We start from the raw sequence: 9326 nt of genomic DNA, 5'->3' as shown, positions 1-9326 counted from the left end.
TGTAAGAGAGAAAAAAAATGGAAGGAAAAAGAACATTCCCCCCCCCCCCTTAATCATTTTTTTGTCCTTGACATCTGTACCCAATTTGTGAAACAGACTCTCCTAGTCCTCTGGTGAGCAGTTATTGGTATCATATTTTCCTTAGACATCAATGTTTTTAACTCTCAGAGGCTTTGTGCTCCAGCCTCTCACCTTATGCAAATACAGAGGTTCAATCCGTTTCCCTGCTGAGGCTTTTAATCAGTTCAGGTGTGTTCAGTGTGTGGGGTTGAACTTGTTTCTGTGGGGCAGGTTTCCTGGGACAGGCTCTTTGTCCCTTGAGACAAGTAAAAGTAATCATCCTATATAATAAAACCCTAATATGCAAATCAACCGAACTGTAGAACTACCAGCAGCAGAACGACTGGTTGCTATGACACACACTGACCACCAGGAGGCAGACACTCAATGCAGGAGTTTCCCCCTGGTGGTCAGTGCGCTCCCACAGAGCAGGCAGGCAGTAAGGAGGGAGGGGTCCTGGACTGGCAGAGGGATGTCTGACTGCTGGCTTAGGTGGGGATCGGGCCTAAGTTGGCAGGCTGATATCCCCTGAGGGGTCCTGGACTGCAAGAGGGCACAGGCTGGCCTGAGGGACCCCACCCCTCCAAGTGCAGGAATTTCGTGCACTGGGCCTCTAGTATGTTATAAAGCTTTAATTTGCACATAAAGCTTAACCCTCTCATATATCATTCAAAATACTTTTCTATGACTGCTTAGGTGAAGTGAGTTAGGCAGAGTTGCACAAATGCAGAATCAGAACCTGCTGTTGATCCAACTTATTTCAGGAAAATAAACAAGGAACAGTTAAAGATTTATATATACATTTTTATTATATATAAAATTTTATATTTATACATTATATATAAGGTATTTTATTGCATATAAGTAGCATTTATTTAGATATTCCATGAACTATACACTTACTTATATTCTACATAAATTATGTATGTTTTAATTTGCATGTTATATATACATATTTATTTATGTAAATAATAAAACATTGGCAACAATCTTAATGTTTAACAATAGGGGATTTGTTAGATATAGTATTATATATTCATGTGAAGTAACACTAGTCCTCGGGTAATGTACCTCCAGGGTAATGCTGGCTTTGTAGAATGAGTTGGAAGCATTCTTTCCTCTTCGATGTTTTGAAATAGTTTGAGAAGGATAGGTATTAATTCTTCTTTAAATGTTTGGTAGCATTCACCTTTTGAAGCCATCCGGTCCTGGACTTTCATTTGCTGGGAGTTTGATTACTGCTTCAATTTCACTGCTAGTATCAGTCTGTTTAGATATTTTATGTTTTCCTGGCTCAGTCTTGGAAGGTTGTATGCTTCTAGAAATTTATCCATTTTTTTTAGATTGTCAAATTTGTTGGCAAATAATTGTTTGTAGTGTTCTTTAATGATTCCTTGTATTTCTGCGGTGTTTGTTGTTATTTCTCTTTCATTTATGATTTTATTTATTTGGGCTCTCTTTTTTTGTATTGGTAAGTTTGGCTGAGGGTTTGCCAATTTTGTTTATCTTTTCAAAGAACCAGCTTTTGATTTCATTTATCCTTTCTACTGTTTGTTTTTTAAATTTCTATTTCTGCTCAGACCTTAATTATTTCCATCCTTCTGTTGACTTTAAGTTTTGTTTGTTCTTCTTTTTCTAATTCCTTTACATGTAAAGTTAGATTGTTTATTTGGGATTTTCCTTGTTTCTCAAGGTCGGCCTGTATGGCTATGTACTGTTCTTCTTTGAAGAATTATCCAATGTTCTGAGAGCCTAAATAATTCCAGAACTTTCTTGCCAAAATTATTGATAAGATTTTAGCATAATTTTCAGGGTCAAAATATTCAATTAGGCAAATAGATGTGCACTTAGAATTGTGTTTGTGTTAAATCTAACACTCATGCACTGTTGGCTCAACATCTGATTGTGACCCTGGGTCAAAGATCTCAGCACATATCAGATGTGTCCCATTCACCCTCCTCCCTTCCCACCCCACACTGTTAAATCACAGGGTTAAGGGTTCAGGTGGTTCCCTCTCCACTTCTCTTTCAATGTTTGAGAAATAAAAACAATGGAGTCCCAGAGAGTCTGTCCCAGCAAAACAGTGGCCCAGGTCTCCCCCTAATTCTATTTCACTGCATTTTCCTAGTGTACTTCCTGAGGATTAAGAGTTTAAAACTCAGAGTTAAGTATGCTTCAACACAAGGTGAAATTCAAGATATGGTTTCTTCAACATTTTCTTTCTACTTTGGCTAAGTCACAGAAAGGGAGTTGAGAACTTTTGATGTTGTGTGATAAATCCTAATAGAATATTCCTTAGGTTTTCAGAAATTCCTTTAAATTCTTTTGATTTCAACTTTCTCATCTATAAAATAGGGTTGGTATCTGTCCTACTGACCACAGCAGTGTGAGGATCCAATAAGATCCTCATTGTGAAAAGTGCTTTTTAAAATATATATATTTTTTAATCCTCACCTGAAATGGGAGGATACTTTTTCCATTGATTTCTAGAGAAAATGGAAGGGAGGAGAGAGAGAAAGAGAAACATCAATGTGAGAGAGAGACACATTAATTGGTTGCTTCTTGCATGTGCCCTGACCTGGGTCTGGGATTGAACCCACAACCCAGGTAAGTGTCCTTGACTGGGAATCGAACCAGAGATCCTCCGATGCTTTAATCACTGAATCATTCTGGCCAGGGCTGAAAATGCTTTTAAATGTATAAAAATATTTTAATATGTATACTAGTATATCCTATATAGTAAAGAACTAATATGTTAATTAGACTGAATGGCAGAACGACCTTCCTGAACAACCAATGGGTGGAGGGCAGGGCCGCAGGGCCTCGAGGGCCAAGTCCCTTGCATGAATTTCGTGCACCGGGCCCCCGCCCCCCTCTCTCTCTCTATATAGTATTTTACTCATTAATTCCACTTCTGGAAATCTACCCTGAAAAAGTAATCCTTCAGATTAGGCTGATGTACAAAGATGTTCATAGAAACATTATTTATACGGAAATAATTTATGTGTCCAACAAAAGAAATTATTAAATTAAAACTCACTTGTACAGGAGTGAGCAAAAGTAGGTCCACAGTTGTTCATATGGAAAAAGACATGCATTATGATTATTACAATGATTATTATTAACTCTGTGTTTTGTGTGCTCACAACTGTAAACCTACTTTTGCTCACCCCTGTATTCTGGAATATGTATAACTCTTCAAAATAATGTTCATGGCAATAGTATAAAAATAAATATTTTCTTGTGACATAATAATTACTGAGAAAGATAGGAACCAAATATAATAACATTTAAAAATATCTCTGTGCACAGAGAGTAAAATGGTAGTAAAGACACCCAAATTTAACAATTTATATTTGTGAAGTTTTTATTTTTTTTAATGATTCCATAATAATGTGATAATAAACATTTATATTATTTTTAAGGACAATTTAACAACCTGCTTTAAATGTTATATTGATGTCACTAATTTTTAAAAAACAAACAAAAAGAATAAAACCCTGGATTAAGACAAAGTAAGCATTTCATCATCCTTCATTTTTGAAGCCTTTCTGTTCATCAGCAAATCAGAATTGAACGGGTATAAGTGGACATTAAATACATCAACTAAAATCCTGTTCATCTTTTCAGCTGTAGATTTCTGTGTTTGTGGGTTTGAGAAGCAGCAGATGGTATTTGGAAATGTTGCTTGTCTGTGTTTCCAGGCACAAGAAACCACTTGTTCTCTCCCAATGAGTGATCAAATGGAAGGAAGAGAGCAGTGTGGGAGCTGTTTATCCTGACGCCGGCTCCCAGGCCCCAGGTGATCCACTGGCCTTGCCTGTCTCTGGGACTCAGCCAGTGACTTCTTCCTGTGGTCTCTCAGCTCTTGCCACACTAGCCTGATGCTCCTTCACCCGCCAAGATGCTGCACTGGCTATTTCCTCTGCCTGGACTGCTCTGCCTCCGGATCTTCATGGGACTGGCTCTTTCATGTAGCGCAGGGTCATCGCGAATGCCACTTCCTCGGAGAAGCCTTCCTGGATTACCCAGGTGAAAATGCGCCCCACTGTCCCAGTCACTCTCTGTCAGCCCGGCTAATTTTTTCCAACATCACATCACTTTCTGAAATAATCTCGGACATTTGTCAATCGACTACGTGTTTATCTCCCCCCAGCACCTTCCCATGCCCTCTGTCATCCCCAAGTAAGCACCGTCCGCACAGGGACATTACTTGTTTTGTTCATTGATGTTTATCCAAAACTGAGAACCGACCCTGGCGCCTAGCACACCGTCAGCAGTCAATAAATCATCACTGAATGAATGAACTTAAACTGTCTACTTTCGTGCTGTCTTATTTGTTGTATTTTAAGGCTGTCAAAGTTGTTATATGATTCTGTAAACCAGAAGGTGGGACACTAATTTTTGTTTTAGTCACTGGGACCCACATTAGAGGTTTGCCCAGATTATTCTAAGAATGAAAGAGTGATACCTGCTTTTGTTCGGAGCTGATGACTGGGGATTTGGCAGGCAGGGGAAGGTGTTGTTTGCCAGGTGGCAAGGTGTTGACAGGTTTTCTTGGTCCTTGGTCAAAAGTCATTCTGAGGGCATATCATTAGGAAAACAGACAGAAGCTGGCTTATTTTGGAGAAAAAGAAGTCAGGGATCACTAAAAATCCCCAATATTGCCAGGCCACCTAACTTTTCCAAATGCTCCTGCAAGGATGGCTTCTCCCAAATGTTCTAGTCTTCTTCCGGTGCAAACTGCTAATTTTTAGGTCAACTAATTTTTTTTTTTTCTGTAAAAGACTGAAAGTTAATATTTTTGGTTTTGCCACACTCCATTGTGGAACGAAAGAGTAATAGACCACAGGTAAGTGAATAGGGGATGCCGGTATCTCCCACGACCATAGTTTGTCGGAACCTGTACTAGCGTCACGGTCTCCATCCACCTCAGCTCAGTCAGGCCGCAGTGTGCTCCTCCCTTTGGGGTCACGAAGTCTCCGCTGAGTCCGAATCAGAGCGGCATGAGGTGGGCGAGGCAAAACCACATTTGGGGAGAAGGGACCCAAAGCTGGGTGGCACCGATGAAATGAAATTTAAAACAGAAGCCAGTATTTGAGCTATGTTATTTTGAATTGAATTCCTCTAAAAGTGGACTCAAATCAAAGGAAGTTTAACTCAACAGGCCTGTTCTTGGCATTCACTGTCTTATTTGTGGGCAGGGCCGATTGATATTCAAAATGTTTAATGGCTGGTTGGTAGGGGGCCTGACCAGTCAGAATGGATGAGTGGTGTGAACAGTCAGTAGGAACACGATGAGGTACATGTAGGTGAAAATCAGCGCTGCAGGGCAGCTCTGCAGGCAGCACGCAGGTGTAGCCTGGCAGGCAGGAAAGCACCCCGGGGGCAGGCTTGGTGATCACAGATGTGCTGTCACTTAGACTCTTAAAAGAGAGGCCCTGGTGCAAAAACATCTCATCCACACACCTTTCATTACTGTTGGAAGTTCCGTCATATGAGACTTGTTTTTTTAGGTTAAAGATTGCTACCTTCCTATTAAATGCAAAAGGACAACAACAAAAACACTTAGAAGAATATATACAGGGGTGGGCGAAAGTAGGTCTACAGTTGCCTTGTGACATTCTTTTGAGTTAATAAAGCTATTGTATTGGATGTCTTTTTCTACACAAACAACTGTAAGCCTACTTTTGTCCACCCTTGTACATTGAATCACTTTGAGTCACACGTAGTCTTTGCAAAAATTCCAATAGGAATTATTTGTATCAGATCCCTCCCAATAGTCATTTGGGAGAGATTTTAAAAGGGGAGATACAGAAAATGAAAGCAAATGGGGAAATGCTTTAGAGAGGAAAGACTGTCAAATGAGAAGCAGGTAGGTACCCAGGAAAAACTTGGTTCACTTTAGATGTTGACCAAGTTTTCCCTGAGTACAGGCAGACTTCCAGGAAGCCTAGTTACTATATGCCAACTGTACACCTCAATTGCTGCCTTAATTTTCCTCATATATTATTTCCCAAATACTTCTTTGGTCTTTTTGTATGGCATATATTTTTGCAAACCACCTCAAATTCTGTAAGAAGCAAGATAACTAGGTAGATAATCATTCAATTATTTATTTAGTCATACAAACGTACACCTAACATGCACCAGCCAGTCTTAGTTTCACAGCAGATGGAATCTAGTGGCTTTCAATGGACTTATAAGAAGACTAGAGGCCTGATGCACAAAATTTGTGCAAGGGGCTTGGCCCTCGTAGCCCCGGCTTCGTCCAGAAGGTTGTCCGGACAGTCATTCTGCTGTTCGGCCGTCCGATCTAATTAGCATAGTATGCTTTTATTATTATAGATTTTAAAAACAATGACAGATTTCCCCCTTATTTTCTCGTTATACTCTTAGTTTCCTGGGGTGGGAAAAGGAAGAGGGAATTCTGCAAAGAGTCACAAACCTGTGCGAGGTGGTAGTTGTTCCTTGAGGTCCTGGGGGTGGCTGCAAATAGGGAGGGGGCTGCAGAGGAAAAGTTCAAAGCCGTGATGAGGAGGAGAGCGAGGCCAGATGCAGGCAGCACCTTCATCTCCTCAAGGTAGCTTGGTAATTATATCAGCCTCGGGGACGGCAGACAGTGCACATTTGCACTTCGACCTTGAGCTGCTTTTATAGAGTCAAACAGGTCTGGACCCTCAGAGCAAGGATGATTCATGTCTCAAAAGGTAATTATACAGCTCATTTCTCTCCCTGATGACTGGGTAACACAGCAGTACACAGGAGTCAGGGAAAGCTTCATTCTTTGCAATTTGCCAAGTCACAAAAGGAGATAAGCGGTCACTTTTACTGAATTCTATCAGCTCCTTACACAAATTGGGATAAACTTGATTAACTAGAACCCAACTAAACTGAGTCATTTGATTAGTCTCAGTTTGGGGGCCTTTTTCCATTCTGGTTCCAGGGAAGGTAAGTGATTAGGTTATAGTTTAATTTGTCCGCAGGAATTCTGGGCTCCCTACACATTCAATCCAATCGTCTGTGTCTTCTGCACCCACTTTGATATGTGTCAGTAACAAATGCTGTTCTTAAGGATGGTTGTGGGGTATGATGGCCCTGAATCATGAGGGAAACTTTATTTTAAACTGTGCTGACTTCGGGTGGAAAGTGAACTGAGAACTATTAGAAAGAAAATAAACACAGGAGAGATGACTTAGTTAACCAAGACGTTAGACTGAACTATCCATTCTCTGCTCGCTCTAGTTAACTAAGGCTCATTTTTTTTTCTGGCTCTGACTAAGATTGATCTTGACCTAGAGATAAATCAAGGAGAAATGGTGTTTATGGTGGGAAAAGCACTTTGGCATCAGACAAACTGACATTACATTTTAAGATACTTCCTAGCTGAATAACTTTGGACAAGTAATTTAACCTCTCTGAACATCATTTTATAAAAAAACAACAACCTGCAAAACACTGACTATAATACTGTATGTAAGCTCTTCAGTGTTACAAGGGTAGCATAGCATATTGCATGGTGTCTGCTGGCACCACTTGGCATGCAATAGACAGGTGTTCAAATCCTAGTTCAGAAACCTGCCCATATGACTTTGAGCAGGTTACAGTTGTGGTATTCTCCTCTGTCAAATAGGGGAAACAATATCTACTTTGTAGAATTATCGTAAAGGAGTAAATCCTGTCATAACAAAGCTCATAGCAGAGTGCTCAGTGGACATTAGCTCGTATAAAATAATGTCTAGTTTCTCTTTTTCACTCTGACCCCAGGCACCAGGTAGGTTTTTAATAAACGTTTTTGAATGAATGACTTCGTCAATGATTCTCAAAGTGTGATTCCTGGACCAGCAGCCTCACTGTCTTCTGGGAACTTGTTGAAAATGAAAATTCTCAGCCCCCACCCAGATTTACTGAATCAGAAACTCTGGGAACTGGTCCCAGCAGTCTATGTTTTAACAAGCCTTCCAGGTAATTCTGATGGAAGCTAAAGTTGGAAAACCACTGGATTTATTGAGTAAATAACAAATTGAGGGGCCCGGGATGAAATTGAAAAAAAATTTATAAAAAGTGCCAAGAACATTCCAGTCACAGAAAGTATTCAATTCTGCCCTTACCCATGCATTTTCTGTGGTGATATACCTGGTATTTGAAAGTCGTTTGTGAAGTTTATTGCCAATAATTTATTACTAATACTTATCAAGCCATGAAAGTGTAGTAGGGAGCTAGGGAGTTAGATAGGCAGGGGCAGAGCAGGAAGGATGGGCCAGGTGCAGAGGGTCACAGGGGTGGAGAGCCCCAGTTGCCTAGCAATGGGCCAAAACAATAAGCCCTTGCACTGCCACACCCTTGAGCATTAACCCCTGGAAGAAGACGTCTAGGCTTCAGTTGTGTTTCAGCCCCGGGCCCAGAGAAGCAGCAAAATCAGATGGAGTGATACCATGGCTCACATTAGGACCAGCTGTATTGACTAATGGCTTTCTGGTGCTGACCAATCAGTGGATACCATGAGGGGGCACACCAAGAAAGCTGATGAATGTTCCATTGGGATTCTCCCCTCAGGCCTCCAGATAAAAGCCATTAGGATGGAGGACCCAGAGTGAGGCTCTCTCTATGGAAGACACCCTGACCTTCCCACCCCTTTCTTTTTCCAGGGCTCTCTCTCTCTTCCTTAAGATCCGAAGGGCCATTCTTTTCCTGTAACTTGTTTCCTGAGTCCATTTCTTCTACAGCTCACTTCTTCTACCTCTGTTACTTTCTAAATGAACTTTCTCTGAATTATTTCTTAGCAAGAACTAGAGAACTGAAGTTGCTGAACCAAGGTTAACAGCTGGTGCCACTTTTCATCACTAACAAAAGTATATGAATGGCCTTCACATTTTTATTAGATTCAAGGTTATTCCCATAGTGATCTCTCTCTCTGTCTCTCTCTCTCTGTCTCTCTCTCTCTCTCTCTCTCTCTCTCTCTCTTTCTCTCTCTCTCTCTCTCTCTCTCATATCCTGATATACTTTCCATGTGAAAAAGAAAATAGTGGAGTTACAGCTAATGTATGGGGTCCAGTGAATAATCCCAGGTACTCAACAAGAGTTTGTTGCACATGTGAACATCATCGCTGCCATATACTCTGAGACACGTAACACATGATTCTCAGAAGAAAAAAAGAAAGAAAACCAGAGATCTAGTAAATTCATTCTACTCACTGACTTGTAAGCTTCTTGAAAACTAAATGATACAAAAGTCACAATCAAGCTTGTTTTATAAATGAATGAAT

At 40.5% G+C, this 9326-nt stretch overlaps 1 protein-coding gene across 1 annotated transcript in view; it reads right to left on the bottom strand.

Moving 5' to 3' along the window:
- Positions 1-6641, bottom strand: part of MMP20 (matrix metallopeptidase 20) — a 38499-nt gene extending 31858 nt beyond the window's left edge. Inside the window, exon 1 of the mRNA XM_006775238.2 lies at positions 6509-6641. Coding sequence (XP_006775301.1) covers positions 6509-6634 — 126 coding nt within the window. The 5' untranslated portion in view covers positions 6635-6641. The remainder of the gene's footprint in view (positions 1-6508) is intronic.
- Between the last annotated feature and the right edge of the window lie 2685 nt (positions 6642-9326).

This window comes from Myotis davidii, unplaced genomic scaffold (genome assembly GCF_000327345.1).
Source record: "Myotis davidii unplaced genomic scaffold, ASM32734v1 scaffold8, whole genome shotgun sequence".
Taxonomy (NCBI): Eukaryota; Metazoa; Chordata; class Mammalia; order Chiroptera; family Vespertilionidae; genus Myotis; species Myotis davidii.
Note: the sequence above shows the minus strand (reverse complement) of the source record. Positions and strands in the feature narration are given on the sequence as shown.